General features: G+C 25.6%; 6 protein-coding genes across 14 annotated transcripts; 2 read left to right on the top strand and 4 right to left on the bottom strand.

Annotated features, from left to right (window-relative positions):
- Positions 1–444: 444 nt before the first annotated feature.
- On the bottom strand, positions 445–1914 carry LOC122851590 (GTP-binding protein Rit2-like). The gene is made up of 6 exons (XM_044150931.1): positions 1586–1914; positions 1449–1514; positions 1265–1372; positions 1149–1205; positions 1004–1077; positions 445–909 (listed from the first exon to the last, which is right to left on the bottom strand). The coding sequence occupies exons 3-6, from the start codon at positions 1353–1355 to the stop codon at positions 466–468; spliced, it is 666 nt and encodes a 221-aa protein (XP_044006866.1). The 5' UTR covers positions 1356–1372; positions 1449–1514; positions 1586–1914; the 3' UTR covers positions 445–465.
- Positions 1915–2031: 117 nt separating this feature from the next.
- On the top strand, positions 2032–3343 carry LOC122851588 (BLOC-1-related complex subunit 6). Of its 2 annotated transcripts, none has more exons than XM_044150926.1 (4): positions 2032–2286; positions 2366–2896; positions 2987–3147; positions 3228–3343. In XM_044150926.1, exons 1-4 carry the CDS (start codon positions 2200–2202, stop codon positions 3277–3279), a joined length of 831 nt encoding a protein of 276 aa, XP_044006861.1. In that variant the 5' UTR covers positions 2032–2199; the 3' UTR covers positions 3280–3343. The 2 variants fall into 2 exon arrangements, with proteins under 2 accessions (XP_044006861.1, XP_044006862.1); XM_044150927.1 differs by having other exon boundaries at positions 2176–2291.
- Positions 3344–3394: 51 nt separating this feature from the next.
- Positions 3395–4549, bottom strand: LOC122851591. The gene is made up of 3 exons (XM_044150932.1): positions 4327–4549; positions 4068–4254; positions 3395–3978 (listed from the first exon to the last, which is right to left on the bottom strand). Exons 1-3 carry the CDS (start codon positions 4408–4410, stop codon positions 3890–3892), a joined length of 360 nt encoding a protein of 119 aa, XP_044006867.1. The 5' UTR covers positions 4411–4549; the 3' UTR covers positions 3395–3889.
- Positions 4550–4643: 94 nt separating this feature from the next.
- On the top strand, positions 4644–7462 carry LOC122851587 (Golgi to ER traffic protein 4 homolog). Of its 2 annotated transcripts, XM_044150924.1 has the most exons (7): positions 4653–4780; positions 4887–5006; positions 5130–5208; positions 5312–5555; positions 5632–5770; positions 5867–6007; positions 6100–7462. In XM_044150924.1, exons 2-7 carry the CDS (start codon positions 4894–4896, stop codon positions 6374–6376), a joined length of 993 nt encoding a protein of 330 aa, XP_044006859.1. In that variant the 5' UTR covers positions 4653–4780; positions 4887–4893; the 3' UTR covers positions 6377–7462. The 2 variants fall into 2 exon arrangements, with proteins under 2 accessions (XP_044006858.1, XP_044006859.1); XM_044150923.1 differs by having other exon boundaries at positions 4644–5006.
- Positions 7463–8270: 808 nt separating this feature from the next.
- LOC122851585 (serine hydroxymethyltransferase) lies at positions 8271–11351 on the bottom strand. Of its 3 annotated transcripts, XM_044150919.1 has the most exons (6): positions 11223–11351; positions 10540–10742; positions 9921–10114; positions 9301–9837; positions 8730–9229; positions 8285–8660 (listed from the first exon to the last, which is right to left on the bottom strand). In XM_044150919.1, exons 2-6 carry the CDS (start codon positions 10714–10716, stop codon positions 8494–8496), a joined length of 1575 nt encoding a protein of 524 aa, XP_044006854.1. In that variant the 5' UTR covers positions 10717–10742; positions 11223–11351; the 3' UTR covers positions 8285–8493. The 3 variants fall into 3 exon arrangements, with proteins under 3 accessions (XP_044006856.1, XP_044006854.1, XP_044006855.1); XM_044150920.1 differs by lacking the exon at positions 11223–11351 and having other exon boundaries at positions 8316–8660; positions 10540–10751; XM_044150921.1 differs by lacking the exons at positions 10540–10742; positions 11223–11351 and having other exon boundaries at positions 8271–8660; positions 9921–10411.
- A 1562-nt stretch (positions 11352–12913) lies between these two features.
- On the bottom strand, positions 12914–21801 carry LOC122851581 (ubiquitin carboxyl-terminal hydrolase 7). Of its 5 annotated transcripts, XM_044150912.1 has the most exons (13): positions 21362–21441; positions 21128–21263; positions 19761–20023; positions 19354–19665; positions 19138–19260; positions 18374–18765; positions 17380–18228; positions 17088–17282; positions 14902–15123; positions 14507–14801; positions 13453–14426; positions 13285–13384; positions 12914–13206 (listed from the first exon to the last, which is right to left on the bottom strand). In XM_044150912.1, the coding sequence occupies exons 4-13, from the start codon at positions 19451–19453 to the stop codon at positions 13103–13105; spliced, it is 3354 nt and encodes a 1117-aa protein (XP_044006847.1). In that variant the 5' UTR covers positions 19454–19665; positions 19761–20023; positions 21128–21263; positions 21362–21441; the 3' UTR covers positions 12914–13102. The 5 variants fall into 5 exon arrangements, with proteins under 5 accessions (XP_044006847.1, XP_044006845.1, XP_044006848.1 ...); XM_044150910.1 differs by lacking the exons at positions 21128–21263; positions 21362–21441 and adding an exon at positions 21591–21801; XM_044150913.1 differs by lacking the exon at positions 21128–21263 and having other exon boundaries at positions 21362–21511.
- Between the last annotated feature and the right edge of the window lie 114 nt (positions 21802–21915).

The raw sequence follows: 21915 nt of genomic DNA, 5'->3' as shown, positions 1-21915 counted from the left end.
AATAAAAATAAATAAATATTCATTACAAATTTCGCAAACATTTTGTTATTATTATTTTTTTTTTTCTGTTTAAAGCTGTCTATTAAATAAATTATCATCTCTCATTACAAAAAATTAAAATAGCTTCTTTCGTTTCTGTATAAAAATTACACTTATCACACATATCACACGAAAAAATAAAAATATAAAATATATTTTATTTCTAGTTAAAAAAAAGCAAAAATAATATTTTTTTTTTTTTCTATAAAAAATTCTCTGTGACTAGATTTCTATCGACTGTTACAATTTGATTTTTTTTTTATTTCGTTTTGCAGCTGTCAATTTATAAAATTGAGAAAACAATTATTATTTTTTCTTTTCTATATTTAAGTACGCTACCACCACAATGATAAAATGAAAAAAAAAAGAAACTAATTTCGCTGAGGCCATTATTTCGATTTAAAATTTTAAAATTTTCTTTATATTTCAGGGTGAATAGTGAGAATTATTATTGCTATTATTATTTCGATTTTTACGTCGAAAAATAAATGCAAATATTGATCGTAGTCTTCGCCATCTGCTACGTTTTCTAGCAGTTTCACGATATCTTTCTTTGCGTCTTATTTGTCGTACCAATGAGTAAAATGAATCATCAATAAATTGTCTCAATGCTGCTGATGTCTCGTAAAATGGACATCCCAATTGCTCAGCCAGTGCTTTACCCTCTTCAGTTGTAACTTGTCGTTGTGATTGTAAATCAAATTTATTACCAACTAATACCAAAGGAATGTCTTCATTCAATCGTACACGTGATATTAATTTTCTGTATTCAATTGCCTCTTGAAAACTATGACGATCAGTAACCGAGTAACAAATTATAAAACCTTCACCACAACGCATATACTGATCTCTCATTGCTGTAAATTCCACCTGAAATTAATTTATTCATTTTCAATTATTAAGCTTGTTTTTAAAAGAAAATAAACAAATTTTTTTTTTATATCAATTTAAAAATAAAATGGACCTGTCCAGCGGTGTCCAATATATCCAACAGAGCTGCCTCGCCATCAATAACTGCTTGTTGACGATATGAGTCCTCTATTATTTTATTTAATTATAACATTAATAATAATTTTATTTAATTTATACTAATAATTAAAACAACTCACCAATTGTTGGATCATGATAGTCCAAAAAACTGTGGCTCACAAATTGAAGAGTTACAGCTGAAAAAAAATAACAACAATTAAATACTATTTTATAATTTTTTCCATTTTATTTTTACCTGATTTTCCAACTCCACCAGCACCAAGAACAACAACCTGGTGAACTCTGGGTGAAATTCTAGTTTGTCCATTTTGCGTCTCTAAAGTCATGGCTGATGTGCTATTTTCTATTGAGGGAAAAATAAAATAATAATAAACTGTGTTGTTTTTATGTAAAATTACTTAAAAAAAAAAAAAACTTACGTGAGATACTTATTTGGCAGTTTCATTTAACTCAAAGAGAAACAATTTTCATCTAGTGTAAATTTTCTGCAAGTACAATTAAAGTTCGTATGTAATATATATGTATAATATAAGAATCAATAAATTAAGTACAATACCTGAATAGTATGATGAATCACCAACTGGTCAATAAAATAATGATTCCTGCTGCCGAAAATCGGTAGCAAATTAATGACAAATGTCATTCGCATGCGTGTCTCACCAAAAATGAATAACAATTGATTTTATAAAATTCAATATGACTGTCAATAATTGAAAAATTATAAACAATATAATTATTTTACAAACATGTGGATGTTGTTTTTAGTATTGAAAAAAAATCATCCGCCCCAAATCTCAAATGTTCTGTCACTGTGTATGTACAGCCACAATGTAATGCATGTATCCCACCTTTCTACCTTGTGTACCATTATCAAAAAAAAAAAATATAATAACAATATTTAAGAAAAAAAACATGATGATAAAAAACACCCGCCCACCCCCCACACATATTACGCATGTCAAAAAAATAAACAGCGCAATGACGTGTTTTTTAATTTCGATCCAGACCGATCATTGACGTTGTTGGTCATTTTTTTTTTTTTCCTGTATGTATATTGAATTTTCTGTTTGTGTATCTAGCTGATTGAGTATATGAAATTGACGTCAGTTTATGTTATTGGAGTACTATTTATTTTGAATAGTGATATAGAGAATAAATAAATAATTTGACATGGAAGAAGATGGTGCACTGAGAAGTGGCCAGTCTAGCTTTAGACATGATAAACCAGTTGCAATAGATTGTAATGAAGATGATCGTGTAAGGTTAGATATTATTAATAAAACATTAAAAAACATATAATTGTTTAATGATAAATTATGTTAAAATTATTATCTAGCCTCATGAGATGACAGCATCATACTCGGAAATATCATTTGATTCACAATCATCACCTCCAATTTCTGAGTTACGTTCATTAGTTGACAGTCCTGATATTGAAGATGATGACTATTTGCAAGATCAAAGAATAAAAAATTTTGAAGGTTTTGTTGATAGACCAGATAAATTAAATTTAATGAGCAGTGAAGATTCACCAGCTGATGAAGAATATTCAGAAATGCCAAGTTATAAAAAAGCCATGGGTTATTTGAGTCTTGAAGGTACTGTCATGCAAGAAGGTGATATGGTATTATTTGTTGCTGAAGATTTAGAAAATAAAATTAAATTATCAAGTCCAGTAACGAAAAAAGGTGATACACCATCATTTCCTGGTTCAAGAAGTTCAACTCCTTGTTTGTATCGTCAAGCATTAAATCCACAAATTCCATTACCTGATCATCATGCTTTAAATGAATTGGAAATGGAAGCAAGAAAAATAGCAACATCTGTTGATTCATTGACTGAAAATTTATCAGCTATATTACACAGTGTTGGTTTAAATATTTATTATCAAATTTATTCAATCAAGTTTTGTCTATATTTTTAATTCAAAATTAATATTATATGTAAATTTTTTTAGGCATCAGCTTTGACTGTTGATTGCTTGGAGACATACAGAGATGCTGTTTGTAAAACATGTGATGCTGTTGATCACAACATTAAATCCATGTATCAATTGATGGCTAAATCAGAGGAATTATCAAAATCAATGGGTCCCATTTATAAATTGGCTGAACAAGTGTAATTAATTTTATTATAAAACAATAACAATAACAACAACATTATTTTATCATAATAATAATTGTTATTTTATTTTGCAGAAAAGAAATGAAAAGACTGCTTGATCTTTTTGAGGCTACAGTCAATGTTTAACAGTATTTATTATCATCATCATTATTATATTATTAATTCTTATGTATTATTTGAAAAAAAATAAATGTCTTGACAGCTAGCTCGAGATGAATATAAAAAAAAAACAACACTAGTGTTAATTCAGTCAGCAAATGTGTTTATAAAAAATCTAATTTATTGGATAATTTACTGATACTTTTATCCTTTTTCGTTATGTTAATATTTACGTTAGTGTGGTGCTTATCTACATTAAAAGAAAAAACAAAACACTAAGCAGGCGATAGATAGCAGTTGATGTTTTGTTGTTTTTTATTTATTCTTGAATTTTTTTTTTAATGAATTGAATCCAATTATAAATATAACAATGTTTTTATTATCAAAATAAAAATGTTTACATTAAAAAAAAAATTATTTTATTTAATGATTTTACTTTAAGTATTCACTTAGTGTCTAATTACATCATGTAAGTACATGCTGTTTACTTAATGCATCATTTTACAGAGAATTACTTATCTGAATTTTATGAATAGAGCAAAAATTGAAAAGAATGATCGTGGTATAAATAGGAAAAAATATTATTCAATTTTAATAAAAAAATCATTTTATAATAAATTAAATCTAAAAATTTAATTCAGACGTCACTGAAAGCTTCTCTGAGGTTAACACTTTGACCAAGTTTGAAATCACGAATGGTCAAAAATTCATTGTATTCAGCTTGATCTAAACAATGAAAAAAAAATTTATATTTATATTGTAATTAATTGATAAATATATTTGTTGATTAAAATAAATTTGGTTTTAATAATTACCAAAATCAGCATTATCTTCCTTGTCAAAAACAACATAATGATCAGCAGAAATTGTTGTCTTGGAATTTGCAGTACCATGAACTTCAATTATTGAATCAAGAGGACCTTCAAATACCTCATTAAGTGAAACATTTATTTTAATATCTTCTGATGTATCAATTTCAATGCAGTCACGTGATGTGCTAATCTATTAATAATTTCATTTTGTTAATTAATTATCATTCAACAATAAACAAAAATAATAACAGAATAAACTTACTTTGGTTACTCGTCCAATCATTGTGACTTTTTTGTTGATATAATTACCAAGAGTTTTGGCACTAACTCGAGTTCTACTAACCATTTTTAAAAATTGTTTTATCAATCAGTAAAATAAAACAAATTAATTGATGTATTTAATGGGATAAAATACAATTAATAAATAAAATTAGCGGTTGACCGGCTTTATTTTTTTAAACAACTGAACAAGAAAATTTATTAAGTTGTGTGTACATAAGTGGGGTTATGTTATGTCTGTGTACATTGGTGTATACATGGCTTTATAATTCATATACCTATATATATTTTCGACACACGTACACACGAATTGTTGGACAAAATTTTTTTTGTAAATTAAAAAAGTGTTTATATATGTGTTGAGCATTTTGATGAGTCAAATACTTGAATTGACTTGAATAAATAATAAAAATATAAAATAATTATATTTCATGAAGGTGAAAATACGTACTCAATAATATTATTATATAATATTACATAAATAACAAAAAGTTTATTTTATTATTATTATTTATCATTGAAACAATAAAAAATTTGTTAAAGTTAAAATATGGCTTCACGGGTTAATCATGGAATTCAGAGGGTTTTAGGTAAATTAGAAGCATCACTTAATTCTGGTAATTATTATGAAGCTCATCAAATGTACAGAACTCTTTATTTTCGGTAAGTTTGACACGTTAATTATCAGTTTAATGAATTATTATAAAGTATGCTGACATAAACAAAAAACATTCATATATTATTGAAAACTCTAACCTCTGTTAATTTATAATATTTATTTTTCAGATATCTCAGTCAAAAAAGGTATGAAGACTTACTTGATTTATTATATGATGGAGCTGTTCTTTTACTTCAACATGATCAGGTTAATATTGTTCAAGTTACAAGCCAAATCATCAATATATATTGATTTTTTTTGCATCAAATTTGAATAATTGTTTTTTCTTTTGTTGTTAATTTAATTATAGCACGAGAGTGGGGCTGATTTAGGAATATTATTTGTTGATGTGTTGAATAAATCAGAACAAGAAACTGGTATATTATTATCCTATAATTTTGTAAAAATAACAAATATGTTCAATTTAATGAAAGCAGGATCACCAGAAAGAGATACATTTCTCAACAATGCACTCAGATGGAGTAGTAAAAATAATAATTCAAAATGTGGTCATCCAGATTTACATAAAATGATTGCACAAATTTTTTGGAAAGGTAATAATTATTTACAACTGTTTTAATATTAATTATAAATAAATAAACATGAATATAATTTTTTTTATTATTCCAGAAAAAAATTATGTAATGGCAAGACAACATTTTGTATATAGTCATGATGGTGTGGGATGTGCTTCAATGCTTGCTGAATTACATCAGCTACGTGGCTATTCAAATGAAATTGATCTTTTTATTACTCAAGTTGTGCTACAGTAAGTAATTTAATTGAATAAAATTATATTATTAAACTATTGTTTCTTTGTTAACTCGAATAATATTTTAATATAATTTATTTTAATTATTTACAGATACTTGTGTTTACAAAATTTAAAAACAGCACAAGAAGTTTTTGATTCTTATACATCAGTACATCCAAAAATTCAAATTGGTCCACCATATCTTTTGCCACTATTGAATTTTATACACTTTCTTCTAAAATCAATACAACTGTAAGTTGATTAATTTATTGTATTGTTTGTTTATTTTTAAATGAATATAATTATTATAATTTTGTTTTTTAATTAATTAATTACTATTACAGTTCATCATTGAGTAAATATCAAGTACTATGTCAACAATATCAATTGAGTTTAAATAGAGATCCAAGTTTTCGTATGTATTTAGATAAAATTGCTCAATTGTATTTTGATGCACCACCACCAACATCACGTCCAAGACGTCAAGGATTATTTGGTAATTTATTGCAATCATTTTTCAATGGTCTTGATGATGGTGATTCAGATACAGATGATCAATCATCAATACGACAAAATAGTAACACTGCATCTACCTCTCAAGCAACACAAGAACTTGACTGATTAATCACGTTTATTATTTCAAAATCTAATAATAAATGATTGACAAGTAGCTAAGGAGAAAGAAAATTAAAAAAAAAAAAAAACAAACTAAAATTGTTATTAAACACAATCTTCATAGGAAAAAAAGTAAAGTGATTGTATTTTGGTTATTACTGAATCAGTACAATAATTAAAATCAAATAAGCACAATATGGAGGATTATAAATTCATATATAAAAAAAAAAATAAATAATATAATCAAGAAGATATATTAATAATTCCAATCAATAATAATTTGATTGTAATAAAGTTAATTTTGTCATTTCTTAAATAAATTAATAATTGATTTAAAAAAAAATTAGTCACTTAAAAAGAAAAATAAAATAAAGTAATGTAAATAACGTAGAAATAATAATTATCTTCGCGTTAAATATGCAATATTATTATTTGCATTATATTGTCAAAATTATTTATTAACGCATTTAAATAAAAATTCAAGATAAAAAAAAAACAATTTAAATCAATAATTTTCACGAAAAATAATAAATTAAAAACTTGGATATTATTTGTATGTAATAATAAATAACGACACAAGGGACTTATGTTATTTTTGTTAAATAAGTTATTTAAAATAACAAATATAATACGTATGCATTGTAAAAATATAATTTTTTTTTTTTAAACTAAGGAAACAGTAATGTTTTTCGATATAAATAGTAATAAAAAAAAATGTTATTTAGCAATTTATTGTTGTAATGATATAATTAATGAAAAGCCATGAATTGAATAACTTTGTCAGAACTAGCAAATTTATTGAACTAAAAGAAATAATTGTCTGCTTTTTTTACGAGGTATTTGGTATTTTTAAAAATTTACCTCCTTATTTTATATTTGCCTCACACTTAAAAAAAAAAAAAAATTCAATTTGTATCAGGAACATAGAGTGACTAAAGAGGTATCCCGTATTATCTAAATTTACTTCCTAGATTTTATATTTGCTTGATACTTCAAAGAAAAATTTTAATTCATATCAGGAACATAGAATGAGGAAAGAGGTATTTGGTATTTTTTAAAATTTACCTCCTCAATTTTATATTTGCTTTATACTTTAGAAAAAAAAATATTTTGATTTGTATCAGGAACATAGGATAACTAAAGAGGTATTCGGTATTTTTTTGAAATTTACCTCTTCGATTTTATATTTGCTTGATACTTTAAAAAAAAAAAAAATTCGATTTGTATCAGGAACATAGAATGACTGAAGAGGTATTCGGTGATTTTCAAAATTTACCTCCTCAATTATATATTTGCCTGATACTTTGAAAAAAAAATTCCATTTGTATCAGGGTTATAGAACAGGCAAAGAGGTATTTTCAAAAATATCAAATACCTCTTTGCTCATTCTATGTTCCTGATACTCGAAAAAATTTTTTTGAAATTTGATGAGAAAAAAATTTTCGAGTATCAGGAACATAGAATGTGGAAAGAGGTATTTGGTATTTTTTAAAATTTACCTCCTCGATTTTATATTCACTTGATACTTAAAAAAAAAATTTTTTGATTCATATCAGGAACATAGAATGACTAAAGAGGTATTCAGTATTTTTTCAAATTTACCTTCTTGATTTTATATTTGCCTGATACTTTTTGAAAAAGAGAAATTTCTATTTGTATCAGGAATATAGAACAGGCAAAGAGGTACTTTAAGAGTTTAAAAAAAATCGTTATTGTTTTTTTCCCCGGAACTATTTTGAAAAAACTATTAAAATTTATAGGAAAAATTGATATTTTGTATCAGGATCATAGAATTTGCATAGAGGTATTCAATGAGTTATGGAAAATAAAAAAGTGATTGATAAAAACTTGCCAGAGGCACGGAGTCGCTCTTGCGATAAATAAAAAAATAAGGGGATATTCTTAATAATATGATTGTTATTTTTGTCGATTATTTTGATTATTTATTTTCCAAATCTTTTATTAATTACAAAAAAATAGAAATACAATATAATTTATTTTTTCTTCAGTAAAAAATATTATCGAGTATTTAACACTGATAAAAATGATGGATAAGTAATTAAAAAATATTTTTTTATTCTCTTTTTTTTTATAAAAAATTAGTTGTTAGATTTTTCAAAAAATTAATACTCATCAAGACCTGGTAATGTAAATTGTTGAGAATATTTCTCAACTTCATCACGAAGTGTTGCAACTTTTTTCTGAATTTCTACATCAGTCTCCAGTATATTTTTAAAATCAACAAGTTTTGGGCCAGATTTGGCAGTAACTTCTTTTGATAATTCAAGTCCTAAAAAAAATAAAATAAATAATATGATTATTACTATCAAATTAATATTAATAATCATTAATAATTTACCTCGATGAATAAATTGAGCAATGTCATCAATATGAATTTCTTTAACTCCACGAGTTGTCAATGCTGGTGTACCAAGACGAATTCCACTTGGATTAAGAGCACTTTTATCACCTGGTACTGTATTTTTATTACAAGCAATTGATATATCTTCAAGTATTCTTTCAGCTTTAGCACCAGTTATTCCTGTATTTCTTAAATCAACAAGAATCAAATGTACATCAGTACCATCAGTGCTTATTTTATATCCTCTATCTTGAAGTGATTTACATAATTTTTGTGCATTAGCAACAACTTGTTTTTGATAGGTAACAAATTCTGGTGCTTTAGCTTGTTTCATTGCTGTTGCAATTGCAGCAATAGCATGATTATGTGGACCACCTTGAAGTCCTGGAAATACTGCCTGATTTATACGACTTTCAATATCCCACATAATTTTTTCTCCATTTTTACCAATGCATTTTAATCCTTTACGGAAGAAAATAACACCAGCACGTGGTCCTCTAAAATTTTTCAATAAAGAAATTTAAATTATATTTAAATAAAATAATTAATTTATTATTAATAATATTACCTGAGTGTTTTGTGTGTTGTTGTTGCAACAACATCACTGTACTCAAATGGACTTGGTATAATACCAGCAGCAACAAGTCCAGATATATGTGCCATGTCACTAAATAAATATGCATTATTTTCATCAGCAATTTGACGAAAACGTTTGTAATCCAAACATCTACTGTAGCATGATACACCAGCAATGATAACTTTTGGTTTAAAAAGTTTTGCTTGTTCAGCAAGTTTATCATAATCAATTAGTCCAGTTGTTGGATTAACTTTGTATGGCATTGATTCAAAAAATATTGATGTTGCTGATATTTTTTTAGTTTGTGTAAAAAAACCATGTGTTAAATGACCACCATCTGGCAAATCAAGACCCATTATTCTTCCGTGTGGTTCAATAAGACCAGTATAAACAGCAAAATTTGCTGGACTACCAGAGTATGGCTGTACATTACAACCCCATATTTCAGGATCTAAATTATATGCAGCTAATGCTCGTTTTTGAGCAAGCCATTCAATTTGGTCAATAAACTCATTGCCACCATAATATCTATAATAAAATTATCAAATATAATTAAAACATTTAGTAGAATATATATTGGTATATGAATGATTTATTTTCATGATATTTACCTTGCTCCAGGAAGTCCCTCACTGTATTTATTGTGAAGACATGAACTCAGACATTGAAGAACACTGAGTGATGTAAAATTTTCACTTGCAATCATTTCCAATCCACATTGTTGACGTTTTTTTTCTTTTTTCATAAGTTCAAATAATTCAGGATCACTTTCCCATATGTTTTGTTGAAGAAGTTCTGCCATTTTCTTTATTAAATAATTTATATTAATTTATTTATTGATAATGCTATTACAGCTTATTGTAACTCTTTCATCAACAGTTATAACAAGTGTGATGAATTGATTATAAATGTTATTTATTTTAATAATAATATGCAAGGGGCAATCTGTTGATAACCGAGGCTACTGAACAAGTAATCATGCAATTTTTTTAAACGTTAAAATATACACTTGATATAAATGAAAGTCTTTCTGGTGACGTTATTGGTTATCGTTTATTTTATTTTATTTTTTTTTTTCATTTTGTTTATCTTATGTATTATTTTTAATACTGTTATGTTGATTGTTGTGTTATTTTTGTGATGCTTATCATTGTTAAATGAATTGCATGCTTTTGAAAGGTTTTTTTGTTTATTTATTTATTTTTTAAATAATAATTAATTTTGACTTACGATTTTGGAGCTGTCGCAACACGTGGTCGTACAACTTAGATTTCTAGTAGACAAGTGTGAGAGTTTTGTTAAATATCCATTATTACAAAGCTCATTTTTTATAGGCTCATTTTTATTTATGAACAAATAACCAGCCAATCGAACACGATATAAATTCAATGATAACCGGCTGACCATTGTTGATTATTTATTTAATAATAATACTGTAAAAACAATGTGTGATTAAATCATTGATAAAATTTATAATTAACTTATAATAAATTATCAAAAATATTTTAGATATATTTTTATTTGTTTTTTTTTTTGTTCATAACCTAGTTTTTTTTTTTTCTAAATCGCATTTCCGGCTTTCACTTTTCTTCCTGTTTTTTAAATTTTATATTAATCAGTGACAACAAGATTGACTACATTTATTAGAAATTGCGATAAATAAAATGACTTTCTCTTTGATAAATTATTAAAATTATTCAATAATAATATCAAGTTTTAAATAATAAAAAATATTAAATTATTGATTAAACAAAAAGAAAAAAAAAAGAATATTATTGATGAAAAGTAATCATATTACAATTATTGCATAATGACCCACATTGATACAACAAGCCGTATCACAAAAACAAAAATTTCCATTTGATCAAGTGCAGCTGATAAATAACAACGTAGGAAAAAAAAATAAAGATTACCCCCTAGTTTGATGTCAAGATGTCAATGATGACGAGGAAGCAGGGTCAGCATAGATGATTATTTTATGTTATCTTCTCGATTTAACAACAAAATAATTTTGTAAAATTGCCAATACATGTAACAAATGCAAAGATGCTGAAGACTGAAATTAAATATTCAAATTAAAATGAATTTCATATTTAAATTATAAACCTTACAACCGATAAACCCTGATAACCCTGATAAAAAAGCGAAAAATAAATTTAAAAAAATTATCGCCAATCTGTTTTTGATTTGTTTGATTTTTTCTTTCTTTTAAATTTTACTGAAATACGATACAAGTAATTTGCGCATGTATTTTTTTAAAAAATCAATACTGCCACCGACTGTGGCTGTGTATAATATTGCAAAATAAAAAGTTAAATTTTACAAAAAAATATGTAAAAGAGACTGAATGTGATCTATTTATTTGTTAATATTATACAATTTAATTTTAAAACAATTTGTCGATATATTTATGATTTATGTGATTTTTGTTCGAAACATGATAAAAATTTTTTCATTTTTCAAACAATCGCATTGTTTATTTGCATAAATTTGTAAAAAAAAAAATTGCTAATCCGTGGAGAAAGAAAGAAAATTAAAAATAAAATAAATTTTAACACAAGAATTTATACAAGATTTAGAAAAAAATAAGAGGATCAATAATAAAAATTAATAAAATTTGAGAACGTTATTAAGTGGAGAGTCAAGGACCAATATTATCATTAATCATAGTTATTTTATTGAAAAAAAATATGCATATGTACGCTAGTAATTCATAGAAAAATAAAGATAAACAACGCGATGCGATATTTCAACAATTTTGAATAAATTTGATCAATGCCCAAAAACAAAGATCATTGTTAAATAAAAAATTTTTTTTCTTCAATTACTTCGTTCTCGATATCCGACGTAAACTAAAAAGTATATTATGCATTTTATTTTTTTTTTTGCTTATTAAAATTTTTTATCTATAAAAAGTAAAAGCTCCTTACTCATTAATTTTTTTTTATAACAAAAAAGGAAAAAAAAAAAAAATTCTATCAATTATATTTAACCATATTTTTTTTTTAATAACCCGATACTAGTTTAATTTAATTTTACGTATAACTAATCTATATTTTATACGCTAATCTTTTAATTTTAATTTTTTCATTTTTTTTTTTCCACAAGTTTTTATTTTTTCACATCAATTAGTTACGTCGGTTCAGCAAGACGAGCTTCTTCCAAATCACAATGGCCTGGGCATTTATTTTATGTCATTGATACTACATGTGTTAAACACAATTTTAAATATTAAAAAAAAATTATTACTTAATTATGTTATCATTTTACAAATTGCAAGAAAAAAAAAAAAATTAAACAGCTCAAATTTAAGAAAAAAATAACATAATAATAATTATAAACAAGTATTTACTGAATTCAATTTAGAATTTATAAATGTATGATACATTTTATTCTAAAAAATGTCAAAATTCTTAAAGTGAAATTTCTAATATATTTTTTCATTATTATTTTTCTTAATTTTCTTTTTATTAACAAATGCCACGATGATAAATATGTATTCGAAACATTCGATGTTTATTATGATTTTTTTTTCTTTCTTTTATTAATATTATTATTCTTATTCTTATTTATTATTATATAATTGTTGCTCTCCATTGTCAGCAAATTTATTTAATTGTTGTTCATGTTGTTTTGTTTGTTTGTTTGTTTTTTTTTTTGTTATCGCAATATCTTCAAATTGACGATCAATGATTAAAAGAGTTTTTCATATAAATATCAAGACTGGCTTCCTGAATCGAATTTTAATTTATAATAACATAATTATTATTTTTATTTTCCACAAGATGGCAATTTAATTGTATATTTTGATAGCCTTTTCGAGGTAGTTGATTCGTGGACGCTTGGGTGCTTTGTTAATGTGATCCAGACCAAGCCAAGGCCTCTGCAATGGTGTACCTAAATATTTAAACATAATTTATGTATTGTTATTATTGTTGTTGCGATAATATTTATTAATAAAAAATAATTAATTACCTTGATTTGGAACGTATCGAAAATCGGAAAGATTAATGAAGTAGTCAGTCTCATCAGTGATGAACTGTGCTTTGCTCAGGTTTACGATCGCGAACTTAAACTTTAAAGTTTTTTATGAACTCTCATAAATATTATAATTAAAATAAATATTAAATAAAAAATTCTTACCTTTTCAAATTCTTTTTCTTGTAGACCTAATTTTTTTAATAATCTGTCTTTAACTTTTGTAAATGGTTCACCTTGTTTAATTTTAAACATAAATGGTATTCCAAATGTTGAAAATATATCTTTATGAAAATGTGCAACTGGTACAAGCATTTCATCATCAGCAAGTGTTAATTCATCTTTTGGTATTTCTTCTATTCTGAATGCTTTTGTACCAAGTGTATTTAAACTATCAAGTAATGTTTCTTCTCGAGGTCCTGGTAATAATCTACTACAATTAACTTCAAGTAATCTTAATTTACCAGAACCATTTTCTGAAAATTCAACTTGTTTTTTAGCTTCTTCCAATAATGTTGCAACAGTACCATTTTTATTTGGATATAATATTATTTCTTTTTCTTCTTTTAATGATGGACCAACCCAAATACATTTAAATTGTTTTTTATTTTCAAGTTCATTAACACGAATACTTAATTGTTGATAAAAAATTTTTTTAGTTTTAACTGATGGTTTACAATATGCAACAAGATCTTTTAATGATCCTTCAAATGTACATTTTAATGGATGTCCTGGTAAATCTTTATAATTTTGACATCTAAAAAATTGTAATAAAAATGGATCAGTACCAACTCTTTGTGCAACAGCTTTAGCCATTTGATCATATGTCATTCTAAGTGATAATTCCATTGTAAAACCAGGATCATTTGGTATTGTTTTATCACAAAATGTAACTTCTACACGATAAAATAAATCTTTAAAGTAGTCACGACATGTTGGTAACTCATATAATTCCATGTCTCTTTCATCTTTTTGAAATACAATAATATCACCATCCATTAATTCTTCCAATACTTTTTCAAGTGGTTCAGTTAAATTATCTATTTTTTCAACCATATTTGGTTTTATTTCTTCAAATAATATCAATTCAGTATCTGGTGAAAAACCAGCTCTTTCATTTAAGATTGGAATAAGTTCCTCTGTATAAATTTAAAATATATATTAAATATATCTTTCTTACAACAAATTATAAATATATCTATATTTTTTTTTTACTTACGAACTTTAGCTGTAACTGGCATATAATGATGACCAGCATAATGAATTTTTTTATTTTTTGGATCATAAAGTTTAAAGAATAATAAAACATCAGTATCTTTATCAAATGGTGGAAGTGTTGTAAGTCCAGAATCTGGTGGTACAAGTTCAACAAATACATTCCAAGGATTTGCATTTTCTGAACAAACTGTCATTGTTTTTTGATGATCTGCCTCTGGTTCAATTAATGTTGGTCTACATGTTTGATTTGTACGTGCACTAAATGGCCAAACTCTTATTTGTTCAACTGGATATTTCTAAAAATTAAAATTAAATTTATTAAATTTTTATATAAAAAATAATTATTAGTTTTAAATAAACAATTTATATTTAATTTTATACAAAATGATAACTTACCAATGTGTCACTGAGTAATTCAATAAAATCATTAAGTGTTGCATTTTTACGAACACGAAATACTCGATACAATGCATGTTCTGGATCGTAGAGATCATTACCCTGATGACCATCAAAGCTGTCCTCGAGTAGGACATTAACAGTCATATATAAATATGCCTCGTTTTTTTCCTTTCGTCGTATTTGTTCCAGCCTCTTTTCCTCTTGTAGCCTCTCCACCAGCTAAGACCAACAAAATTAAAATTATCCAAGTGTACAGAATTTTTTTTTCATCTCACAAAATTAATTTAATTTATAATAAAATTTTTTTCTCTTTTTCTTTTAAATAAATCTTTTAACCGCCCGATTATTTCTTTTTATTTTATTTTTTTTTTTTTAAATAGAATTAACAATTACACATATGTAAAGAAAAAAAAAAAAAAAAAAAAGAAAGAAAAAAAAAAATGATCAATGTCAATTTGGATATTTTTGCAATTCATCATCACTGCATTTGAAATAATTTTAATTTTGTTCATCTGCTGTGGTATTTGACACTTGTTTATTTATTTTTTTCTTTTTTTTTTTTCTTTTAAATCGAAGTTAAAATGATTACAAAATGAAAATTAATTCAGCAGACAAGTGGTTAATTAAAAAACCATTGATTGAGCTGCATCAAATCCAAATATGTTGTAATACATTTTTTTAAGTTCTAAATTTTGCCAAGTAAGAGGTATAAAATTATAAATAATAAATAATAAATAATAATATATATTTACGATTTGGGTTAATTGACTATGAAGGAATCTTAATGGAAAAAAAAATATAAATTAAAGAAAAAAAAAACAAAAAAACAAAAAAAAACAGAAGAGAAGAATCTAATAATTTTTGATAAATCGATTGGCTCAAATATTCAACAATTTATTATCCATCAGTACTTTAGTTTCTTTTTTTTTCTTTTTTTTTTTTTCTAATATATAAAATAGTGGTAGTAGCATTAAAAGGGACCCCACAGTTTACAGTAATTATAAATTATACTTTTTTTTTTTTCTCGACGTTATTGGGCATTTAAAGTTTTCTTTTTTTTTTTTTTTTATTTTTTTTTCTATTCATTAATATATAACAACAAATAAATAATTAAGCATTATGCTTAAAATCACAATCAACACTTTTTTCATTATAATAATAATTATTATTATTGTTATTTTTTTTGTTTTTTTCATACGTGTCAGCTGAAAATTAACTATAAATTTATACTGTCATGCTGTTGTTCGCGATTAAACTAAATTTTAAATAATTATTATTATATTGTTATTTGAACACGAAAAAATTGTTATATTTAATAAAGGAAAAAAGGAGAAGAAGAAAACAAACAAACAAATATATTTTTAAGAAGACATAATTTAATTATCATACCGTGATAATAAAATTCATGTCATTTTTAATTCATTCTTCTAATATAACTTTTTTTTTTTTTTATTTAATTTTATTTATTTATTTGTTTACTTATTTATTTATTGAAAATGTTCCAAATGTTTTTGGGACATATCTTTGCATGCGTTATTAAGAAAGTAGTATAGAGAACATTAAATATATCAAATAAAATAAATCACGATGTCCGATACCGTTTTTAATCATCACAACACGCCTAATATTTAAGCTGCTTATTCATAAATACATTTTTGAATTTATTTGTTTTATCTTCTTTTTTTTTACTGTACAAATTTGATTAATTTAACAGCAAATATTTGCCCGTTATATTAAAAATGATATATAATAATATATTTTTATTGAAAAAAAAATAGTGTCAACGATTTAACTAAAAAAAAATATTAGTAAAAGAAAAGAATAAGCCAAAATTTGATTAATAAAATCATCATTAAAATTTTTAATATACTAATTATGAATTTAATTTTTGATTACGATTTTGTTATTTTTTGTATCTGATTTTGCAAAACGAATTATTTCAAGTCAATTATAAAGAAAAAAATAAAAAAAAAAAAAAAAAAAATAATGAAAAATCCACGATTATATAAGTGTTATTAAAAATCATGAATATAGAGACTTTGACTTCGTGGATTTTGGGTGGACGGTCTTAAATTCGCGCTATCATTATCACGACTATCTTTGTTAGTATTAATAACGTCTTTTTCACGTTCAAAATTTCGTTTTCCATCGGTAGTAAGTTCATTTTCAGGTTCATTTCTGACCTCTTGAGGTATATCCTCTTCTTTGACTTCTTGAAGAACATTAGCAAGTTCGGAATCTTGTATGTACACCAACATGTATGCATTTGTGCAATGTTTTACAGCCATTGACATATCCTCATCTTGACCACCATAATTGTGTTCAATTGCTTCTTGTTTTGTACACCGTGATACAACATCATCATCAAATTTACACCACTGTTGACCAAATCAAATCAAATTAAATTAAATTAAATGAAAACAAAGATGATGATATATATATAATAAATATTATCAAGTAAATAACTAAACTAACCTTTCCATCACCAGCCGGATTAATAAATACAACATAATGTCCACCATGATTATCACCACTATGAACAAGTACTGCATGTAATGTATAATTTGCATTTTTTGGCTCGTGAGCTTGCAAATATTCACCAAGGTTAATTTTTTCATAAAATTCAAATCTATCATTGAATTTAACTGAACAATCTGTAACTGGATCATACTGAAATCGCATCAAGTGTAAATGCAATACAGGTGGAAATGATTGAAATATAACACCTTTTTCAGCATCTTGTAGACCATGTTCACCAGCATCATATTTATTATCACCATCAAGTATTTCAGTACTAATATAATCTTTAAATGATTCATAAATATTTTTTTTTCCTTTGATATTTAATTGTATATCATAAAATGTTTCAACTCGTGTTGATGAATATTCAATATTTTTGCATTTAATGTATGATGCCATTTTACCTTCAAATAATTTTGGCACTGTACCTTCAACACATGTACCTTTCATTTTACTTTCCAATTTATCCAATAAAACACGTAAAAATTCTTGTACATCATGTTGCATAAATGAATCAAGTGTTTCCCAGCCAAAACTTTTTGTTAATTTTTTAGTACCAACTGGTTTATCACAAAATTGTAATTCATGAAATACTCTTTGTAATGCTAATGCAACACTTTTACTTGAATCATCACTTTCAGTTGGCATTTTATAAACAGCTTTTCTTAATTGATTTGTAAAATAAAGTGTTTGAAGAAGTGAATTCATATAACATGTTGCACCTTGATTTTTTAAACCAACAAAACCAGTGTGTTTTTTACTGTCCCAACTAACACCATGTGGTGCATCAGCAACAACATGAACCTAATCAAAATAACAACAAAGAAAATACAAATATTAAATAATAAATTTAAATAATAAAGTATTGATTTTTTTATGAAGCCATATTCATTAATTTGATTATGTATATTTTAAAAAAATGCATTTTATTATTAAAAAATTAAATTACCTCAAGGGTTATTTTGTCATCTTTAATGTATCCCTTATCTGGATCCAATACATCAGACCATAACATAAAATGACTAAAACCCCAATCATTTTCTTTATTATAAAAAAGATGTTGTATTTTTCTGCTAAATGGTTCTTGGCCTTCTTTGACAGATAAAAGACGTAACTCAGCAACAGCATAACAACTCCAAGACGTTGATTCACTATCACCATTACATTGTAAAAAAAATCCCAATGAACGTTGAGGTTGTCGTTCTGAATTTTGACTTGTACGTGGCATAACCATTATTTTCCATGGTAAATTACGTACATAGCAAGGTTGTGATAATTGCGATTCCATTTTTGATACATTTTCAACAACATATGGAAATGTTGCTTCTGATCTTGCTTCATCTATTGACATTGTTTTTTTTTTTTTTAAATAAATATTAAATTATTAACAATTAATGATTTTATAAATTAATATTAAAACGTAATGATGATGATGTTGTTGATATATTTTTTTTACTTTGTGAATTTATATTTATACCATCAAACTCAACCAACATTGTGGAATGTTTCATTTTTGTTATTTTTAGAATTTAAAACGCACGCACATTTAATGCCAAAAATTATATATATATATATTTTAATAAATACTAAAAATTTGCGACTCCAGTAGAAAGAAAAAAAGAAAGAAAAGAAAAAAAAAAAAAAAAACAAATTTCATTTAGAAAAATAAATGGAAAAAAATAAACAACAAAAACAAGTAAATAGAATAATCACCATCATTCATTTCTTGATCCAAATTAATAGATCCAGGCATGTCACTAATATCAGCAAGCTCATATTCTTCACCATTAACTGGTCGAATGTCATTACCATCACCACCTCCTTCATTGGGTGTTTCTAAACATAAAATTATTAAAATTAAACAAATTGATAAATCAAAAATGAGTAAAACAAAACCTCAAAAAAAAAATAAACAAACAAACAAACTACCTTCTTGAGTATCCATTTCTTCAACTTCACTAGGCGTTAGGCCAATTAAAGGCGCTAAATTAAGTTGTTTTAAACTATCCTGATCATTGACGTGGTTCATTGCGACACCAATATTGATGGTCGTTTTGTCGGTGCAATGTACCTCGCGGACGACGCGCGCCGTCGAGGTAACTTGGTTATTATTAAGATTTTTGATCGGTAATAAAACCGATGTCTCATGCGCCGTCAATTGCGGCGATTTTTTTATCAATGAATTATCTGTTGTATCCTCACAATTTTGTTGATCTTTTATTGTTGATGAATTTTTATTTTCTGAAATAATGACAATGTCGTTTGTATTATTAAAATCATTGATGTTTGTTGTTGTTGTTTATTATTTTGATGATAATTAGTAAATGTAATATTACCTTCCGTGATAGTATCAACACTGTTGTTACTACTGCGGCGACTCGTCGACGACGTTAATTTACCACACGACGACGACGACGACGTTTGATACTTGCTTGCGATTCGCCCAATTTCTGCGGCCGTTTAATGCCCCCGCACTTGCTTTGGGGACTTAATGATGCTTGGACTCTCTGATGTTTACACTTTTTTATTCAATTATTTTATATTCAAAACTATCTTTAGTTTATTGTTTCAACAAGACACAATGATGAATCCTTATATTCTGTTGACATAATCATTTACAAAAGAAACAAATAAATAATTACTCAATATTATTATTATTAGGAATAGAAAATTTGTGGTTTAACTGATACTTATGGGATGATTTTAATAGACAATAAATTTTAATGATAGATATATATATATGTAAATGATGTTTGCAAGTGTATAGTTGAGAGAAATGTCGCGTTTAGTATTTCCGTAACATAGCGCGATCTGAGCACACGAGCGGCAGTCTACAGCAACATGAGATTTAATATCAATTTTTTTCAATGTATTTGTTTAACTTTATTTATACAATGTATATATATATACATAGGATCTTAACAACTTGGTACTCAATTTAATCAGCACATGAGCTAGTTTACCCTTTTCCGTTTCCTCTTTCTCACGACTTTTGGTTATTTTTTTTTTTTTTGCCAATTTTTATTTAAAATTATATCTAAAATTTACAATACAAAGTTTTTCATTGAATTTACATGTTTAATTTAATTTTTATACTAAAGTCAAAAGTAATATTGTTTTTTTTTTTCTTTTTTTTTGATTTATTCTAGTGGGTTTTGCGTATCATCATGAATTTTCATACGAAAAAAAAAAAAAAAAAAAAAAACAACTCACTTGTGTATAATTTCATACAATACACACACCTTCACGTTTCAAAGTAAATACATATGTATTTTAATTAATTAATTATTTATAAAATGATTATTATTTGTTTACCAAAATTTATCATGAAAAAAAAAATTTTTTAAAAATGAGTCATTTGAATATGTTTTTACAATTATCTCCGCACTTGGTGATGAAAAAAAAATGTTTGTTTTATCAATAAATAAATAACAAAAATCACATTGTGTCCGGCTTTTGTTTCTCGTCTAATGTCTTCAAGAAGGAAGGTGACGCGCCGCGAAGATGAGGGAAATACTGCTTACTCTATTTTACCTTTCTTTTATTTTTTTTCTTTTAATTTCTAACCACGCACGACGTAGAAAAAAAAAAAAAAAAAAAAAACTAAGCACACCACGTAATCATCAATTAGATGTAAATGATTAATTTCGATAATCGACTATGGCAATGAAAAATGCCACGCCTGGGATTCACCTGAATTTACCTTTTTACAATTAATATTTGTGAATATAGGTATAAATTTATTCTTTCTATCTTTTGCTATGACTTATGTGAATTTCTGAGTACACCTTATTGGTGGCCTGTTGTTCAGGCACTGAGCTAAACACACATACAACACACTAATAAAGAAAAAAGAAAAAAACAGATAAACAAATTGAAAATATAATCCCTCGGGATTAATATTTATTAAAAACAAATTTATATATTTTGCACTCACTGCGATTTGTTTATTTATTTTTAAATTTTATTATTTATTATTATGAAATCACAGAAGAAACTTTTTGTGCACACCTATCATTTTCTCTTTAGACACAAACTTCTTTCTTTTTTTTTCTTTTTTTTTTTCTTTTTCTGGCTTTCCAAACTGGGTGGAGAGAAAAAAATAAACAAAATGGCGACTATGAAATAATATATTTATTTATCTTGCTGTCATTTATCATACAAACCTTAATTTTTCTTGTAAATTTGATGACAACACTGGCGTATGTACACGTTAATATTTAACAACTTTATTGTTTTGTTCACAAACACTATGATTAATGATTTTAAACATACACAGCGTAGATTATTTATTGTATTTAATAATATTTTATAATGTATTTAATAATGGGGGCCGCCGGCGAGTCGGCTGAGTTTTTTTTTTTTTTTTTGCCAAATGATTGGTGCATTAAAATGCCACGGTGTAGCGCTCAGGAGAGAGGCCATCTTGAAAGAGCCAAAGAAGCGCCAAAATTCAATTACCAATAATAATGAAAAAATATAATCGAGAAT

The sequence above is a fragment of the Aphidius gifuensis genome, linkage group LG3, assembly GCF_014905175.1.
Source record: "Aphidius gifuensis isolate YNYX2018 linkage group LG3, ASM1490517v1, whole genome shotgun sequence".
NCBI lineage: Eukaryota > Metazoa > Arthropoda > Insecta > Hymenoptera > Braconidae > Aphidius > Aphidius gifuensis.
The sequence above is the reverse complement of the archived record's forward strand: the minus strand, read 5'-3'. Positions and strand labels throughout refer to the sequence as shown.

Coding starts and splice junctions, on each gene's coding strand:
- LOC122851590 (XM_044150931.1), bottom strand. CDS start 1,355: ATGACTTTAGAGACGCAAAATGGACAAACTAGAATTTCACCCAGAGTT. Junction 1,206..1,264: donor TGGTGGAGTTGGAAAATCAG/GTAAAAATAAAA, acceptor ATTTTTTTTCAG/CTGTAACTCTTCAATTTGTG. Junction 1,078..1,148: donor CTATCATGATCCAACAATTG/GTGAGTTGTTTT, acceptor ATAAAATAATAG/AGGACTCATATCGTCAACAA.
- LOC122851588 (XM_044150926.1), top strand. CDS start 2,200: ATGGAAGAAGATGGTGCACTGAGAAGTGGCCAGTCTAGCTTTAGACAT. Junction 2,897..2,986: donor TATCAGCTATATTACACAGT/GTTGGTTTAAAT, acceptor AAATTTTTTTAG/GCATCAGCTTTGACTGTTGA. Junction 3,148..3,227: donor TATAAATTGGCTGAACAAGT/GTAATTAATTTT, acceptor TTTATTTTGCAG/AAAAGAAATGAAAAGACTGC.
- LOC122851591 (XM_044150932.1), bottom strand. CDS start 4,410: ATGGTTAGTAGAACTCGAGTTAGTGCCAAAACTCTTGGTAATTATATC. Junction 4,255..4,326: donor TGATTGGACGAGTAACCAAA/GTAAGTTTATTC, acceptor AATTATTAATAG/ATTAGCACATCACGTGACTG. Junction 3,979..4,067: donor GGAAGATAATGCTGATTTTG/GTAATTATTAAA, acceptor TTCATTGTTTAG/ATCAAGCTGAATACAATGAA.
- LOC122851587 (XM_044150923.1), top strand. CDS start 4,894: ATGGCTTCACGGGTTAATCATGGAATTCAGAGGGTTTTAGGTAAATTA. Junction 5,556..5,631: donor TGCACAAATTTTTTGGAAAG/GTAATAATTATT, acceptor TTATTATTCCAG/AAAAAAATTATGTAATGGCA. Junction 6,008..6,099: donor CTTCTAAAATCAATACAACT/GTAAGTTGATTA, acceptor TTACTATTACAG/TTCATCATTGAGTAAATATC.
- LOC122851585 (XM_044150919.1), bottom strand. CDS start 10,716: ATGGTCAGCCGGTTATCATTGAATTTATATCGTGTTCGATTGGCTGGT. Junction 10,115..10,539: donor GTTGCGACAGCTCCAAAATC/GTAAGTCAAAAT, acceptor TATTTAATAAAG/AAAATGGCAGAACTTCTTCA. Junction 9,838..9,920: donor GAGGGACTTCCTGGAGCAAG/GTAAATATCATG, acceptor ATTTTATTATAG/ATATTATGGTGGCAATGAGT.
- LOC122851581 (XM_044150910.1), bottom strand. CDS start 19,453: ATGAACCACGTCAATGATCAGGATAGTTTAAAACAACTTAATTTAGCG. Junction 18,229..18,373: donor ATGACAAAATAACCCTTGAG/GTAATTTAATTT, acceptor TATTTTGATTAG/GTTCATGTTGTTGCTGATGC. Junction 14,427..14,506: donor GCCAGTTACAGCTAAAGTTC/GTAAGTAAAAAA, acceptor AAATTTATACAG/AGGAACTTATTCCAATCTTA.